Below are 19,625 nucleotides of genomic sequence, written 5' to 3'. Positions count from 1 at the left end.
ATACTTATTATACCACATAGGCTAACTTTACTAGGCTAACTTTACTAGGCTAACTAACGGCTAACGGCACTTGCTCTGCCGGAATGCAAAAACATTCACATTCATTCAAAAAAGAAAAATAATGCTCAACATTCACATTCAACGTATCCGTGGTTTGGAAATAAATGGATAAGAAAATGTTACAGCATATGTTCATTACTTATGTTTTAACTTGGCTGAGATTACCACGTCCTGACTTCAACTCTGTACATAACACACAAATATGAGGCTGATAGCGAGCTTCTCATCTAAATCTGCCAGATTCTGGTTTTAGAGAAAACCTGGGTTAATTAAGACACATTTTTACATGTTACTATGGCAAACTATTTGTTATTCATACTCCTAAGTTCACAGGCCTCCATGGAAACATTTCTGTAACTAATGCAGTTTAATTTGGACCATTAAAAACATTGTGCTTTCCTTTTGTCTGGCCACAGGGCTAGCGGCACATTATTCACCATAAAATCCTGTGGGAAGCAACAAAAGAGCTTCACACAGCAGTTCAGGAACCACAGTAATGCAAAGTTTATGAGCTCACATTGCACCTTCCACAAACATATATGTACAACAACTCCACAGTGATGGACGTGGCTCTATTACCATGAGCTCTCCTTCACAGATTGAGAGAAATCAATATCTTCTCCCTGTTGTGGTGCCTCCCTGGAGGGGCTGCACAGATACAAGGTCACTGTAGTTCATCCCACCCACTGGCTTAACTTAGCCCTTTCTCACCATCTCTCTGTCTGGCTTGTTACAGGTACTCTATCGACCGTCGCACCGACATGGACCGCCTGTTCAACGTCCATCCAGGGAATGGATCTGTGTTCCTGCTCAAAGGCTTGGACAGAGAGGAGACTGCCTGGCATAATATTTCAATCATCGCCACTGAGTTCAGTAAGTCCAGCAGGGGCCGGGACTATTTGCAGAGATGATGTGATGTATTGATGTGGAGTTGCCAGACAGAATGTCTGCTCTGATCAGTCACAGTCACCAGTACAGATATCTGCCTCTACGATTTCTGCTGGAATGTCTTTTGTGCTCCTCAGAGCATCTAAAAATGACGTAAAAAATGAAAAAAAAAAACGTAACATCAACCATGTGTAGTCCACGGACCTAAAGGTGAACAGTTTGGACTGTAATTACTTTCCACAGAAGAAATAGTTCTTACTATCCTCTTGTGTGCCAAAGGTTTTTTTATTATTATTTTTAATTTAACCTTTATTTAACCAGGTTAGTCCCATTGAGATTAAGAACCTCTTTTCCAAAGGAGACCTGGCCAAGACAGTCAGCAGCAAGAACACAAAGTTGCAGACCAAAATCTAAAAAAAATAAAAATATCGTATTAACAGTTAAATATGCCTTAGATCTGGTAGCATAGTTAATTGCTAAAAAGTGCATAATAAAGCATTATTTATCTTAATAAAGCAACAAAAAAAAGCTTAGTGAAGGTATAACAATGACATTATAGGTAAGTTAGTTAAATTTGCTATTATAAATAATTAGAATAAACTCATAAAGCTTTTATTAATGCTCTTAAAGCCGCAGTGGGTAGAATTGGAGCAAATATGATCTATATATATATACTATATCTTGACAGTAGTGCAGGTAATCTGAGCCTCTGGGTCCTCCAGTGCTCCTAATGGCATCTGCAAGATTTCACAGACTGTAGGAAAACAACCAGTCAGAGCTGATCTGGAGTCTGCTCCAGCTTCCGTCTATGACAGCCGGCTGTCAATCACCACCGAACTCCGACCAAACGGTCAAACTAGGCAGTGCTGATCAAATATTAATCAATATTATGTTACTGTAATGCCTATTTCTCACCTCAAATGTTCTCAAAAACATCTTGTAGTGTACTGTTTAGCTGTAAAATGAGAAAGTTTGTGACCCAGCAGCCATGTTGGGATCTCTTGAGGAAATACCAAGCACCGCCCTCCAGCTGGAGCACAGCCAATAGGAACGCTCTCTCTCTCTGAAATGACCTGTGAACGTCTCCCATCACAGGCTCGATTTTGTAAAGCCTGAAAATAGAGCCATGAGGAGGAGCAGAAGTCTAGCTTTCTCTCAGAACACTTGAATTAAAATATACTGAAAGGTTATTATGGGGTTTTTTGCCCAATGATGCCAAAAACTTGTTTCCTACTGAAGCTTTAATCAGTGTTGTAACTAAACTGTTAACACGTTTCTTATAAGTGCTTATACATGTCTTATGATATAACAATGAACATGTTTATAATGCTATTATTTACACTATAGTCTTATTAACTCATAATAATGTTAATAAGCATCGTATAGGGCTTTATTACCTATTAACTAACGCTTATTACAAGGACCTTAATATAAAGCCTTACCAAACTGTCCACAGTGGAGAGAATCTAAGGTCAAAAGTCTCCTTACGAATGACTCGTGCACATTGAACCTGTCTTTTTAACCATTTCTAAATGATGACCTGTCCACAGAAATACACTGCAATACTATACGTCAAAAAAAGAGAAGAGCAAGAAATGAAACCATAGACACCTCTGACACACTTTCATTTGATATGGAGTAATTGTGCCCATTGTAAAGAAAAATAAATATTAAAATGTAGCTGTGAACATGAAGCAGTGAGCCATCAGTACCATTTTGTATCCATGAATCTGTTGGAACAAAAATAAGCCGTGTGGTTTTCGGTCACGCTGGGCTGCTAAGTGCTGAGACTCTGCTGGGCACTGATGATTTTCTGGTAATGAAAACAGAATCCCTCAAAATATTTTTTTATTTAGTTTTTGTTGAATTAATAATTTATTTTCCTAGTTTCAGGTTTCATTCTCATCATATGACCTCAGCTTCCACAAACAGTTGGACTTGGGCACCAGTGTGAAATGGAAGCCTGATTGGTTTCCTGGCTTCAACTGAGACATGCTGTGAAAATTACAGGACTCTATAAACCAACTACTTGGACACAGGCTCCAAACATCTGGATTTTTTTTTTTTACATCTTGAAAACATATTTTTTCTTTCATGTTTTCATATTTTTCATCTTTTATGCCTTTTGTGTGAGCTCAGAGGGTAAAGACACAGCTTGTGAACAAGAGGGAAGAAGGGAAAATGTGGCTCGTGAAAGCAGATGATTAACGTTCTCCCTCGTCAGCTAATGACAACGGGGCCTTAAGCAAGGCGACGAGCTGCTCAGTGGTCGCTGTGGTTGTACCAGACTAGCTCACAGTGTGAATGTCTGGACATAGGGTGTTCACTTTTTCCTGTGTTTGCCTTTCAGATAATCCCCGTCAGAGCAGCCATGTTCCGGTCTACATCCGCCTGCTGGACATCAACGACAACGCCCCCTCCTTCGCCACCGAGTACGAAACCTTTGTCTGTGAGAGGACTAAGGCTGGTCAGGTACTACAGCTTTATCACTCTATCACATACTGTATGTGTAGCTCAGATTGCTAGAGATGAATTTATTTTTTAATCAAGTCACTGAGTACCGGGCTACAGTATACGTTGTCTTTTATACAGTTAAGCAACCAAACTTAATCAGGATTGGCTGTCCAATCAATCAGAGTTAAGGTTTGGGGTTCAGTACTACACTGTGTGCACAATTATTAGGCAAGTGAGTATTTTGACCCCATCATCATTTTTATGCATATTTTCCAACTCTAAGCTGTATTAACTTGAATGCTTATTGGATTTAAGCATATCAGGTGATGTGTATTTGTGCAATGAAGGAGGGTGTGGCCTAAGGAGATCAAAAACCTATATCAAGGTGTGCATAATTATTAGGCAGCTTCTTTTCCTCAGGCAAAATGGGCCAAAAAAAAGATTTAACTGACTCTGAAAGGTCAAAGATTGTAAAAAGTCTTTCAGAGGGATGCAGCACTCTTGAAATTGCTAAGATATTGGGGCGTGATCACAGAACCATCAAACGTTTTGTTGCAAATAGTCAACAGGGTCGCACGAAACGTGTTGAGAAAAAAGACACAAATTAACTGCCAAAGATTTGAGAAGAATCAAACGTGAAGCTACCAGGAACCCATTATCCTCCACTGCTGTCATATTCCAGAACTGCAACCTACCTGCAGTGCCCAGAAGTACAAGGTGTTCAGTGCCCAGAGATATGGCCAACGTAAGGAAGGCTGAAACCCGACCACCACTGAACAAGACCTATAAGTTGAAACGTCAAAACTGGGCCAAGAAATATCTGAAGACAGATTATTCAAAGGTTGTATGGACTGATGAGATGAGAGTGACTCTTGACGGACCAGATGGATCAGTGGCTGGAACAGTGGCTGGATCAGTAACGGGCACAGAGCTCCACTTCGACTTAGACGCCAGCAAGGTGGAGGTGAGGTACTGGTATGGGCTGGTATTATTAAAGATGAGCTAGTTGGACCTTTTCGGGTTGAAGATGGACTCAAAATCAACTCCCAAACCTACTGCCAGTTTTTAGAAGACACTTTGTTCAAGCAGTGGTACAGGAAAAAGTCTGCATCTTTCAAGAAGACCATGATTTTTATGCAGGACAATGCTCCATCGCATGCATCGAAGTACTCCACTGCATGGCTAGCCAGTAAAGGCCTTAAAGATGAAAGACTAATGACATGGCCCCCTTCCTCACCTGACCTAAACCCTATTGAGAACTTGTGGGCCCTTCTTAAACGGGAGATTTACAGTGAAGGAAAACAGTACACCTCTCTGAACAGTGTCTGGGAGGCTGTGGTTGCTGCTGCACAAAAAGTTGATCGTCAACAGATCAAGAAACTGACAAACTCCATGAATGGAAGGCTTATGACTGTTATTGAAAAGAAGGGTAGCTATATTGGGCACCGATTTTTTTTTGGAAATGTCAGAAATGTTAATTTGTAAATTTTGAGTTGTTTACACTTTAAAAGATGAAAATGAACAAGTGAGATGGGAAAATTATCGTTTTTCATTTATTTGCATAATAATTTTGCACGCGAATAGTTGCCCAATAATTATGCACACATAGATATTCTCCTAAGAAAGCCAAAACCTCACTTTTACTTTCTTAAATATTCAGGTTTGAGGTTTATTAACATTTTGGATTGACCGAGAGCACAGTAGTTGTTCTATAATAAAATGAATCCTCAAAAATAAAATTTGCCTAATAATTGTGCACACAGTGTATTTCATTAGGGCCTAAACGAGGTCCTGGGTGTGGCACGTTGACTCCATATCGCCCCCTTTTAGCCTTTGAAGACATTTTTGATGCTCTTGGTATTCTCGAACACTCTCGGCGCATACATCAACACCTGTGAACATTGCGAGAATAAACAGACATTTGGGTTCACACGTGTTTAGCGGGCTCCATAGCGTCCCCTAATGGATGGAGCCTTAGTTGGAACGTAGTTGCTCCGATATTCAAAACATTTGGTACCTCCATTGCTCTCATCATTGCGGACATATTTCCCATAGGTTTTCATTAGCTCCGCCCAACCAGAAGTCGTCCATTTTGAATTTTGTGCGTTTTTCATGCATTTAATGCAAACTTTTTCGAGCTCCTACCTTGAGGGTTTATCAGATTTGTTTCAAATTTGGTTGGTATAACCCTCCGGCTAATTTGAAGCTACGTAAATTGCCAAGGAATAGTCGATATCTCTAACGATGATGTCATAGATCATGTGAAAACACGCCATTTTATGCACTTTACAGATATGAAACGTTTTGAAAATCCTCCGAAAGGATTCAACAGATCGATCTCAAATTTTGTCATCAGAATGGCAAGATCTTCATGATGTTAAAATTGCAAAGCTTTTGGCTTTTCATGGAACAGCATTATCGTGGCGAGGAGGGCATTTTGCATTTTTCGCCATGACACAGGAAGCTGTTGTGACTGGACTCGTCTAATATGCCCCAAATTCCACATGCTGGATAAGAGTCCAGACTTGCAGACATCTACATGTTCCTATTGAGTTACAATCATAGCGCCACCTACTGACAACAGGAAGTCAGCCATATAGTATGTGACAAAGATCATCCACTTTACATGAGATTTACATGGTGTGATGTACACATGACATATAACAACATAGCGTATAATTAGTGTGTGTTTTGTCCAGCGCCACATAGTGGACACAGGAAGTGGTACAAAATTTGCAATACGTCATATCCAGCGCCAAGCAAGAAATACCATCTAACTCATGAGCGCAGTGTCAGATGGTCACGGAAATGCACAACCAGCGTCCTGCCAGTACCCCCGACGTGCTTAAGGGGCGAGGACCTGTTCATCGCTGCTCGCAGCTTTAATTATTTATCATTATTTTATATCCAGTATCATATCCATACACATGGGCGGTACTTGGGTACTTGCTCCAAACACCGGCGGTCCTGATTCAAAACTATGCAGTTGATCAGCTTAAATGAATGATATGATATGAATGAAGATTTAACTAGAAGATTCTGACTTCTTGAGAATGGTGTGGTCGTTTCAAGATGGTCAAGATTCACCATTTTGTTAGTTTTGCAGTACACTCATGGTCATATAATGGTGTTAGGCTGCATTCACACCAAATCAGGCATTACGGCAAAAACAGCTGGTCCTCCCATTCATTTGAATGTGGGTAGTGTGTTTAGGCTGCGGCGGTGGAGACCGCAGGGGGTGCCCAAATAAAAAAAAGCAAACAGAATCAATTTTTTGAGAAACACAACACAACGTCACACTGAGGTGGCCAATCACGAAACCAGCGATCAATAGGCCAATCAAATCAAATGGGCCAATCAAATGAGTGCCACTCAAATGGGCCATTTAAGAGACGCTCCCACACCATGCGCTAATTGCCGCAACGCCTGATTTGGTGTGAATGCAGCCTTAGAGAGTGGCGTTTCTTTCTCTAACAAACAATCTTTGGCCGTGTGCCGACACTGGCTTGCAGAGAGCACATTAACCATACAAGTTACTAATTAATTACCAATTAATTAATATTAATTACCGACAGCTGATTTAATCTGCCACCAAGTTTGTCATTTCAACCAGCAAAAGCAGCGGTCAGAGCTGTCTGACCGTTACTCAATCTTTTCTATATTTCTCTTTGCAAATAAGACAGGGCGAGGGGAAATAAATGATTATAATACAAATATGTTGCTGCCCTCATATATTAGGGTCTCACTGCAGACCTCTATGCTTCCTCCTGCAAAAACAAAAACAACATATAAAATACAGGAGTGACAACAAAGCAGTCATTTCATCACATCCTCTTTTAAAGCCAGGTTATTTCCTCAGCAGTCTGATTCATTTCACTGGAGCTGCCGTGGATATGTGGAGAAGCTGCTAATTATTCCTTCACCTCAGCCAGCAGGGGCTCTCTCCCACAGAGTGGAGCAGGGCAGGACTGCACTGTCAGGAAATAAACTTATATTAGATTTTAAATGAACATAATAATCCCATACAAGAAGACACTAAATAGGCACTAGCTCTGAAAACACCTCCCTGCTGTAACTCTGGATATTTGTCTGGTGTTGATTAGAAAAACAAATATTTATTTATTATTATTTCATTTGAGAGTGCTCCTGCTACAAAAAAAAAATATTCAATCATTACAAGCAGCATTATGTCACGTATCATTGCACATATTCTTATTGTGTGCTCTGACCTTTAGGTGGAACTGCATGTTTTGTCTCCTCTCAGTTTTCAGGTCTAAAGAGGGGCAACATTAAAGGGTAATTCTGCTTAATTACAACTTGGGTCTTATTTTCATATAGTTGTTGCCATCATTTCTATCAATTGCATGTATAATAACTAGGGCTGGCAAAGTTAATGCGCTAAGGCAAATTTGTTTTAACGCCACTAATTTCTTTAACGCAACTTATGATTTTTAGGTTGTAGCGGGCTCAGCGGGTTTTAAAGCTAGAGTGAAGATACTGCTATCATATGAAACTACAAAACCTCAGGAATGTCATACTAGCTTGTCGTGAAGTAGGTTAAATAACGCTACAAACTTATGCTAAATTTTGGCGAGGAAAAACTGTCATGGCCATTTTCAAAGGGGTCCCTTGACCTCTGACCTCAAGATATGTGAATGTAAATGGGTTCTATGGGTACCCACGAGTCTCCCCTTTACAGACATGCCCACTTTATGATAATCACATGCAGTTTGGGGCAAGTCATAGTCAAGTCAGCACACTGACACACTGACAGCTGTTGTTGCCTGTTGGGCTGCAGTTTGCCATGTTATGATTTCAGCATATTGTTTTATGCTAAATGCAGTACCTGTGAGGGTTTCTGGACAATATCTGTCATTGTTCTGTGTTATTAATTGATTTCCAATAATAAATATATACATAATATTTAAATTAATAATATAAAATAATATATAATAATACAAGAGTATTAAATACTTGACAAATCTCCCTTTAAGGTACATTTTGAACAGAAAAAATGTGAGATTAATTTGTGATTAATCCAATTTTTTTTTTCTCGATTAAATATTTTAATCGATTAATGAGCCGTAATAACAATGTTTCATTCACCATGGGGAAGTCTTAGAACATGGCAACCACAGTAAAGAGAAGTCAAATCAAGGAAGACAAGCAACAGACGAGAGGCAGGATGTAAACAAACCCCCAGGTCAAACTTATTAGGAAGAGAAAATGAAGGTGAACAGTAAAGTTATTACTGTCTCTTGTAAATATCCTTCACAGTTAACAGACCCACTTCCTGCTTCACCTTTGACCTGCTGTTCTTCCTGTCGTTGTGCCTACATACAGTTTTCCTGTGCGATGAGGGATTATGAGCGACATTTCAGGTGTGCTCACTTCCAGTTCGACCTTTAAATGTCCAATTTAAACATACTGAGTCTAGAAATACTGGAATCAGCTTATAAAATACCCTCCATATGTAAGTTGTTAATTGGGAAATGTAAAGCCCTTAATTCACACACACACATGAACTCAATATCCTCAATCATAGGTACGATCCGTCCAAGTTGTGATAAACCAGACCCATCCTTTAGGAGACGGACAGTCCTCTAGAGAAACTCACACATAATTATACACAAATACAATACACACACAGACACACATGTATAGTGGGGAACTGCTGTTGACTAATGATTCATAAAGGGCGGCTCCGTAACATTATTTCAAACTCATTCTCACAGCAGTTCTTGAAATAGTCACGAAATTGAACCTATTCAATTTGTGTACATAATTTCCCTTTTTTTTTTCGTGATGCTCAGCACGACTTTCAACTACGTATTTTATGTGCTTTTTCCTACGAATGTCCAGCAACACGTGTTGCTCCAGCCTTTTCAAAATAAAACTACTTAGTTAGGTTTTAGGAATAGATCGACTTGGTTAGGCTTAGGCAACAGAACTACTTAGTTAGGTTTGGGAAAAGATTGTGATTCGGGTTTAAATAACACCAAAAATGGCATAACTTTAAGTACGGAAGTTACGTGACAAATAGATCAACTTTGACTTCTGGTTTCACACGGGACATGAACGCCGGTCTTCTGGGGGAAAGTGTTTTTACGCGGTGTTTGCTGCTCTTTATACTTCCTGATTCACAATTACATAGATTACATACAAATTGATTTCATGCTGACCATCATGAAAAAAAAAAAACTGCTGTGCGACTGGGCTGTTATTTCAGTGTGAAACCCTCCCATACAGAATGTGGAGCAGCTCTACAGGTGCTCCTGTAGTTATTGCGCTGCAGTTGATGTGCTTTTATGAGTCACTGATGGGACAAATGCAAGAGGCTAAAGTGAGCTGCTAATCCCCTTTCATGAATAGAAAAACACAGCATTAGCATGGAATCAGCCATTATTACCACACTGACCCTCGTACTGGGGTCGATGAATATAGGCCAACATGTCTTTATTTGTTATTGTCAAGTGCAACACTACAATCTGAAATTGTTTGTTTCTTTTGCTTAAGTGAACTGCTACATGAATCAGGGATACCTTGTTTTTCATGGTTTTTAGAGATGTTGAGGCTTTTTTTGAACGAATTTTTGAACAAGGGCTGATTTTTATTTCCCATTTTTGTTCTTTGCGTTGCACGGCCGACAAACCAATGCAAGTGTTGACATTTTTAATTAGCTTCCTAATTGACTGACTTTACTGTCCCATGGGAAACAACGTTGACTTTGTTAGACCTCTGTAATATTGAATATTTCATCAATCAAAAATCTGAATTTGAATGCTTTAAACAGTACTTAGTGTAATTGTACTCTGCTGTAATACCACTTGATATGAGTCATCACATACTGGATGGGATCGGATGCAACTAATGTGATTAAAGCATGCAAGCTTTTGTGCACATACTGTATACATACACACACACACACACACACACACAGGCGCTCGTGCAGCTATGAAGCTGATTGGTTGTGCTCCTGGAGACCACTCAGTTTCTTCTTTTGTGGTGGCTGATGAGCTAATCTGTCATGGATGCTGACAGGAGCTTTAACACATCACGTATTACAAAATAGGGTTTTACACACACACACACACACACACACAGATATATACTGCATCTACAGCATGCAACAATTAATAGGATCAAAACACAAATCTGTGATCACACACACACGTAACAGGTTAAATATAACACAACTAAACTAAGTACGACAACATTATGCTGGTGTGCCACGTGCACGCGCACACAGCTTCATCTTGGCATGCTTCAGTGTGGCGGTTTGCTGCCATTGGTTGTCTCAGGTCCCTGTCATCCTTTAATTCCTCTGCCCTTTCATCTGTCCATCAGTGTTAATCATCAGTATTTGTTCGCTGGATGGATATCACCCCTCTGCTTCCCTCAGGCTCCGGATTGTTTGGTGTGTGTGTGTGTCACAAATCTTTGTTAAAGCCTTTAATCTCTCAGCTGGTGTCTCCCATTCAATTAAATAAGACTGTAGATATAAAGTACAACAAACACATCTGGAGTCACCAGCTGAGAAATGACAGGAGTTGTGTTTGTTTGTGTCCACCTGATGAATGTAGGTCCAGTATTCTCTCTCTCTTGTAGCTCTGTTTTTGGCCTCCACCAACTCTCGAGGGAAACATGTGTCTCTTTATAGACTCTAACGGTGTCTTTCTGTACAGTGGCTTTATCAGGGCCTGTTCACTGAAAACAGCTGTTGCTGCTGCTGCCAGAGACCTGTGGGTCTGTGGGACAGAAAATCAGACCAGTGCTTTGCACTAGGAGCAACCTCTTTCACATTACACTTAGTCATTTTATCTAATGCAAATATATACAAATATTGATTAGTGCAGCTTTAAAGCTGACGTAGGCAGGTTGGAGCAAATATGATTATGATGATGACTTAAAAGTTATTTTTATAAAATGGTCACTATATCCTGACAGTAGTGCATGAAACAGGTAACCTGAAAAAAATCATGTGCCTCTGTGTCCTCCGATGCTGCAAGATTTCACAGACCGGAGGAAAACAAGATCTGAAAAGCTGAAAGCGGATCTGGAGTCTGCCGTCTCTGAGCAGTCTCGCAAACTTTAATCAAACGTTCAAACTAGGCAGCACTGATCAAATATTAATCAATATTCTGTTACTGTAATGTCTATTTCTCTCCTCAAATGTTTTCAGAATCATCTTGTAGTGTACTGTTTAGCTGGACATACCAAGCACCGCCCACCAGCCGGAGCAAACTTTCTCATTTTACAGCTAAACAGTACACTACAAGATGATTCTGAAAACACTTGAGGAGAGAAATAGGCATTACAGTAACAGAATATTGATTCATATTTGATCATCGCTGCCCATGGATGTATTAAGAGAACTGGATACAGCGTTGGAGGCGGGGCCCTGTTCATTCCTATGAAAGTGGCGCAAGAAGCCTAAATGGCTCGACATCCGTCTGGAAATGGCATCACGTGACGGACGCGGCAGTTGCAGTACCGCCGTTTGGCCACTACGAAAGTTGGGATCGATGAACGGTGCACTTCCTGGGGGCTTGGCGCTGACTAGTTTGAGCGTTTGATCAGAGTTTGCGAGTGATTGACAGCTGCCTCCATTGAATGAACAGCCAATAGGAACGCTCTCTCTCTCTCTGAAATGACCTGTGATTGGTCAAAGTCTCCCGTCACAGGCTAGATTTTTTGAAGCCTGAAAACAGAGCCATGAGGAGGAGAAGGAGTCTAGTTTTCTCTCAGAACACTTGAATTACAATATGCTGAAAGGTTATTATGGAATTTTTGCCCAATGATGCCAAAAATATACTGCCTACTGCAGGTTTAAAAAACAATAGTCAAACTATTAGCTAGTCAATGAAACAGTATGGAGATAAAAAAAAAAGTGAGGTCAGATTCTTAAACGTGTTCATTTTGGATATTTCATGATCTAAAACAAGAAACATTTCTAACTTTAGACAATGTTTCATTTCGCTAACATCCCTGTCTGAATTTGAGTCCATCCAGAAACCCATTGAGATACCGTTGGTATCTTTCTGTCAGTTTGTGTTGGCTTTTAACGATTCCCCACCTGAAATCTATGTTTGGAGTATGAAGCGCCCACCCCCTGTAAACGTAAAGGCTAGCTGTAAAAAGTCTGCAGCGCACGTCTTCACAGAGAACAGCAGCTGTGCTCAGCGTGAATCCAGTCAATGGTGTCAAGTTTACACTGTGGGAAGAAACTTCTCAAACCACTTCTGGAGCGTAACACCACTTCTCCACTCGATGCAAACACTCGTTGTTTTGCTCAAATAAAGCTGCTTTCATGTCCCGTTGATCACTCTTCAGAGCTCCACTGGAAGCAGCTATTTAGTCACACTTTAACAGAAATATGAGAAAAGCAAAGAAATTAGAATATCAAAAAGAAAATAGCTTTTACATAATAACATAATCACTCCAGTTGATAATTGTGTCAGTGACAAGTATAAAGACAGGAAAGATAAAATCGTTGATTAACTGTGTAAAGCAGCAGCACAAGAACTTGGATAAAGGAAAACAGTAAATGCATAATGTGTATATCAGTAGCCTGACATATAGAGTATATTGTATGCAAAGTATCAGATATTTTGTTTCACTGAATTGGTTGTTTCATGATTCAGTAAACCCAGCTACAATGTTTCCTGTCCTACGTCAGTGTGATATATTATTTTCTGAGCTGTGTTGTTGACGGAGATATTAATGGCTTATTTAGCACCGACACGCACCAGTGATCCTGATGATGTCCAAGCTGTTCTGTTGGCAACCTTACAGCACACAGCGAGGACAGCAGCGTGTGTACTGTCCCTGTGAACGGAAGCAGTAGTTTTCCCGCTCATTGATTGCTCTTAATTCACTTAACTCCATCGAGATGTTCATGTTAATGGTGTTCGTGTCTCTGACAGCGGATCCAGACGGTGAGCGCTGTCGATGCCGACGAGCCGTCAACGGGACACAAGTTCTTCTTCAGCCTGGCTCCTGAGGGGACCCACAAAAGCAACTTCACTGTCCGAGATAACGGAGGTAGGCGACACCTGACCGCATGCAGGCTTACTGATTACTAACATGTGATACAAGGGCCTCAAATTAAGGATTCACTCGCTTCACCAAAATATTAGCTGCAGCATTGTTCATCAGCATTCATCATACATCATAATCATTGGCTCTGTCCAAAGGTAACAGAATCCATCTACCAGCACAATACATTCTATACATTCTCACTCCCAACTCGTCAAATACCGCCACTTGGTCAGCACCCCTCGGCATCTGATACCGACACACACAGATGCACCCTTTAACATCTGTATGAGATGCACCGAGCTTTCAACTAACTCCACTGTAAACCCATCCCTGACATCATTTGACACTCAGAGCAACTGATGTATAGTTTACATAGCGAGAAAGTCTGCATATGGCGGGTGGGAGATGAGGTCGGACGGGTCAAATAAACACAACCGCTGTTTGTGTCAAGTGTGAAACGTTGAGTTATTTTACCTTAATTTTGTTACACAACGTCTGTCTTTTGCTAACGCCAGTTACGTACAAATCATACTTATTTTAACCCAAACCGCAATGTTTTCCTAACCAAGTACTTTTGTTGTGTAAGTAAACCTAAAAACTAAGTAAGCCTACGTTGGAGGTTTATTTTGAAAAGAGACTGTGTGCTAAACAAACACTAGAGGGGTACCTGGAGCATCATAGTTTGACGAGTTGGGAGTGACAATGTGTTGTTATATCTACACTTAGTTTGAGTTTAAAATGGACAAGTTGAGGTTTTATGGTAAGTTTACTGGAGTCTTTTCACCGTGAAGTCCCGTCACTTGACCACGAAACAGTCCGTTACCTTTTGCACAGCCAGGCTAGCTGTTTCCAGTCTTTATTCTAAGATAAGCTAACGGGCTGTAGACTCAGGGCATTTTCACATTAGGTACGACTGATCCGTACCATGCCTGAGTACGATTGCCCCCCCCTCTCTCCACTCAGCTTTCACATTAGTAAAGTTGGTCCGTGCCCGAGTACACTTGCGTCATCATCCACGTGTATTTGTTGCATCACCACTACTGACGTCGTTAGTCTTTCCAACTATCACCATCTCTGGTTTAGTTAGATGTGAAAATAGGCCGACTCTACACGTTGTCTCTCCCCCATCCCATCTCTCTCTCTGTCCGCTGAGCAGCTGAGCGTCTCTCGTTCTTCGCAGACAGACCATTAAATCAGCTAAATAAAATAAAAAAACATCACTCAACCCCATCGTCTATTATTTATATTTTAAGGAACCTCTCGCCTGCCTTCCTGCTGTATCATCCACGGCCGTGCAGTTCAGAGGATGAGATCGGTGTATGCTGCGCGCAGATACAGACATAGATATGAAACTGTTTTATGTATACAGATTTAGATGTATACAGATTTCGGAGGAGACCGGCGGCGTTGAATAAAGCCTGCCCTTTCACAACTACTCGCTGACTGCTAACGTTACTCGCGTTAAATAACGGTCCACTTCCGTGTTTCGGTACGGTTGGCTTTCACACCTGATGTGAACCGTACCCGTAACCGTACAAATGAACCTAATCCAGACCACCTTTTCAAGTGGACTCGAGTACGGATCGACGAACCGTGCCCGAGTACGGTACGCAGCGTTCACACTAATCAATCCAACTGGACTTTGTGGACAAGTGTACTCGGATCCGGGCCCGGGTCCCCTGATGGGAAAGCACCCTCATATTCAAGAGTGGTATCAATATTCTCACCTACAGTACGTCTGCAAGAAAGTGAACAGATATATCTCCCAAAAGTTTGACTTATCCCTTTAAGCTTCTAATTATCTCGTAGAAGATTTAGGGTGAATAAATGACTAAGAGCTACAAAACAGACTCAAATCTTGTTAGTATAAATCCCATAATTTATTATGTTTGTAGCCATGAAGCTCATAATTTGGGTCAATTGCGTTGATCAGCTTAAATCCTGATGTTGCTCATCTTTGTCTTTCTCTCTGGCAAACACTCCACAACTGGATGTGAGTCGTTTGGCTAACTCAACTGTTTTTTCCAAAAGAGTAACTTGACACTTAATCCACCTTTTTAGAATCAGTAAATGATATGTACAGTCAACTGATTCTGGTCCCAGTCTGTCGTGGCCATTAGTGACAGTTCATTGTCTTATTCTAGTTCTAGAAACATCTTGTTCAGTCTAATGTTGGTCACATCCCTCTTTCATCCACACATTATATATCACACTCGTCCATAATAACATACATAACTCCTGATTTGGTTGTAATTTGAAAAGGTGAGGGAGATTTGAAATTATTTGATGTGAGATTTGAGAATTTGAAAGTGCCCCTTTTACTCGTTATTGGTAAGAAATAGCTTTTTTCTGCAATGTGATTGGTTGTTGTTGTCAAGCAACAGTTCATCATAATTTCACATTTTGCTATTGTTAAACTTGTTTTTGTACTCAGATAAGTCTAGATATTTGTTCCTGATAGTTTCTTTGCCTGAAGTTGTAAAACACATTCATCCGCATGCTTCGTCTCCTCAGTGAGATAGAATGAGTAACATTTTTTCCCCAACCTGGTAATAAAGTGATTTTTATTCACACGCTGCTGTGTGACAAAGTGTCAGACACACTGTGCACTGCGTGTGCTTCAATGATACGTTCTCCTACTCAGATAACACTGCCGGCATCCTGACACGTCGCGCCAGCTACAGCCGCCTTCACCAGAGCTTCTACCTGGTTCCCGTGGTGATCACCGACGGCGACTACCCCATGCAGAGCAGCACCGGCACTCTCTCTGTGAGGGTGTGCACCTGTGACCGTGAGGGCAACATGGAGCTGTGTAATGCAGAGGCTCTGAGCAGCTCTCCTGGTCTCAGCACCGGAGCTCTCATCGCCATCCTCCTGTGTGCCATCATACTGCTCAGTGAGTATATAATAAGACATAAGACATAACGGGACAGTGCAAGTAGTAGTTAGTTAGTAGATGGGCTGTATGTTACATTGGAATAACATAGATTTATGCGAAAAAGTGCAGAAAGGTCCACTTAGAAGATTCTCTGGAGCCGTCAGTGGCATGTTGCGGTTATCCTCTAGGGCAGTGGTGCTCAAACTATGGTAAACATACTATCTATTCCTCTTATTGATGCTTTCCCGTGGCGCTACTAAACCTGAGGGGACGCACCCTATTATTCCCTGATAAAGCAACACTGTGAACAACAAATCTGTTTGAAAATCAGCAGGAGGACAGTTATGGGCAGCACAGTCCTGACTGGTTAAATAACGGAGCTACTAACGTTCACGGAGGTGCCATTGAGTTATTATTATGAGGCGTTCAAACTCTGCTTAAAAAAATGACCATTGGGTGAAGGTAAATTACAACGTTATCATGATGTGTTCAAATGTAATCTCGTCAAATGTAGTTTTTGGTGAGAAACTTGAATAGACCCAGTTGTTAGGAGATGTTTTCACATCAATATAAAATAGATAATAGAGAGAGAATTATGACCTGTTTAACTTCCTAACACTAGCTTTAAGCAGCTCGCCAAGATTTTTTTAATCAAAGCAAATATTTAAATAATCATATTCATTTGAATTGTGTGTTTTTATGCAAATAACCACTATAGATGACAATAACAAAGTACAGTACAGTGCTGTGTACAGTAGGCTGCCCAGAAAAATAGGCCTTTTTGGACCTGCAGTGCATGTTTTTATATTTTGGCATGCTGGGGGATTCTCCGTTTTGTTAAGTTTTATTAATGGAAACATTACTACCCAAAATAGTCAGTCCTGTACGGTTCAAAAACTCCTGCATATAATGTAATTTTTGTAATAATAATCAGTAGAATGAATGCTGAAAAAATAATTGTGCAGTATGTTTTCTATAAATTAATGTAGTGGTAAAATAGAAGTTACGTCTGACGTCAGTGACGTCTTGTTTGGCCACCGGCAACAAACTGGGTTTCTCTTTATTTACAACATTAAAATGTTTATTCATGGATCTCATTGGAATCATTTTCATGTAACATGAGGCCAGAAATTGCGATGGCATTAAAAAACTGAGTAGGCAGCCTGCCGTGACTGAATGAATGTAAGTGATACATTAGCGGAAACACTACGTTTTATAACGACATTCACAACTGACACTTTGGATCGGTTATGTCATCGCTGATTTGCTGAACAAGGACAACATCAGCGCAGACACTGATGCAGCGTATCGGATCGGTGCATCCTTTTCTTCTTCTACAGTGGATGGAGTTGACACAGCTGTCTCAGGAAAAAAAAATGATTTGATGATTCTATTATGTCATTTAGAAACAATTCAAATAAATCCACTTCCATGAGTCACAGGTCAAAATAAAATCAAAGATTGTATGTATACCCATAGGGCATGCCTTTATGTTTTTTAGAAAATGACAGCAACATATAGCAATGTACTACAATAACACTTCTTTTTTAAATAACGGCATATGCAAAATAAATGACAAGACATTGCAAAATACAAATTAAATACAAATATAACTGAACCTTAACCTCGTCCTCCCTAGCCCTATAGGACCAGCTCCTCAACCATAACACTTATATGCATAGACCTGAGGCCTGTCCTACGAAGCAGGATTTGGGGTCAGCGAGGTAACTTCAGGGTTAACCCTTCAGGGTTTTCCATCCTACAATGGTGGTTGACTTCTTACCGGGGTAGATCGCCATGGTAACGTATGCTGAACAGCTAACCTGCTCCAGAGCAGGTTATGTTCCAGATAAGAGATCAACTCGGATAAAGGCACCTCCTACTGACCAATTACAGCTCGGTGTGCAGATCGTATGGTAATATTACACGAATATGAAGAAGTTAAAATGCTAATCCAGGCTGAAATCACCGCAGTTTAAACTGACAGATGCAGGAAGGACAGCTGGCTGTATGCTGTGGGTGCTTACCGCTTTGAATTATGTTTTTATATTTATTTTTTCACTTCCTCTTGAGTCCGTTTCACACTGCAGGAGACGGGGACGCAGCTGATAGAAGGTTAAAATAGTCATACACGCCAGATTTATGTTTAAGGTCATAATGAAGTGTAATACATTCATCCTATACACTTCTAAAAGCTATTTATATCTAGACAACTATATCTGACTTTTGATTGTTCCGTTAAATTAAAGGGACTGTTTGTAACTTTCTAAGCGTATAAATGTAGCGGGTCGGCACACATGCGCGCTCGCATATGCCCGCTCGCGTGTGGCCGCTGTCTCGTCTCCTCTGCCTGCTCGCCTTCACTCAGACAGCGCACGCGTTCCTCGCGTACTCGCTCCACCTCTAGACGTGAACGCGCGCTCACTCCACACTGCAGAAGAGTTAGTTTAGCTCTGAGAATATCTAGTGAATGTTCAGTGGACGTTTGTGCAGAAATAACTGCTGCAGCTCCTCCAGACCAACAGAGGTTTCCCGTGTCTTTGGAAGTAACGGGGCTCCTCAGAGAGTAACGTTACCGGGTGCCGGTGTCTTCCTGCTCTCTCCGGCTGCGGGCGGAGGGAGACGAGTTTCTCGCTGGGGAGCCCCGCTGCTGAAGCCTGTGCTGAGGCAGGAGAAGCAAACACAGTATCAGCATTGATTCATGGAGAGACCTTCGTCTGGTCAGCTAACATTACTGCCAAGCAGCTGAAATATAGAGTGATATTGTGCTTTTAGCTGACGTGTGTCGCCTCACTGTTTTGAGCGATGCTCGTTCATGTCCATTTAGAGTGAGCACAAGCACGAGCTCGACACTGACTTTCGTTGATTTCACGGCCACAGGTGTCGCTGTTAAGAAGCATTTCTGAAAGTTATAAATTACGCACTCACACATCAGGAGTTTTTTCTTCTACCGGCTGTCCTTCCTGCATTTGGCAGCTTCAACTGTGTTAATTTTAGCCTGGATTGTGTGTTTCACTTCTTCATATTTGTCTAATATAGTTTCGCTCTTCCTTTATAAAATGTGCCGCTCTGCCTGTCTGTCTGCAAGTTTGTGGACTTGTCCATGTCTGTGATTGGTCAGATGCTACAAACAGGCAGGCATCAACAGCTGTCAGTGTGTCAGTGTGCTGACTTGACTATGACTTGCCCCAAACTACATGTGATTATCATAAAGTTGGCATGTCTGTAAAGGGGAGACTCGTGGGTACCCATAGAACCCATTTACATTCACATATCTGGAGGTCAGAGGTCAAGGGACCCCTTT

General features: G+C 41.0%; 1 protein-coding gene across 2 annotated transcripts in view; it reads left to right on the top strand.

Moving 5' to 3' along the window:
• Positions 1 to 19,625, top strand: part of cdh6 (cadherin 6) — a 118,757-nt gene that overhangs the window by 89,087 nt on the left and 10,045 nt on the right. For both annotated transcript variants that reach the window (XM_037788091.1, XM_037788092.1), the window contains exons 8-11: positions 797 to 933; positions 3,299 to 3,420; positions 13,329 to 13,446; positions 16,088 to 16,339. In XM_037788091.1, coding sequence (XP_037644019.1) covers positions 797 to 933; positions 3,299 to 3,420; positions 13,329 to 13,446; positions 16,088 to 16,339 — 629 coding nt within the window. The remainder of the gene's footprint in view (positions 1 to 796; positions 934 to 3,298; positions 3,421 to 13,328; positions 13,447 to 16,087; positions 16,340 to 19,625) is intronic.

The sequence above is a fragment of the Sebastes umbrosus genome, chromosome 12 (genome assembly GCF_015220745.1).
Source record: "Sebastes umbrosus isolate fSebUmb1 chromosome 12, fSebUmb1.pri, whole genome shotgun sequence".
Classification (NCBI taxonomy): domain Eukaryota; kingdom Metazoa; phylum Chordata; class Actinopteri; order Perciformes; family Sebastidae; genus Sebastes; species Sebastes umbrosus.
Note: the sequence above shows the minus strand (reverse complement) of the source record. Positions and strands in the feature narration are given on the sequence as shown.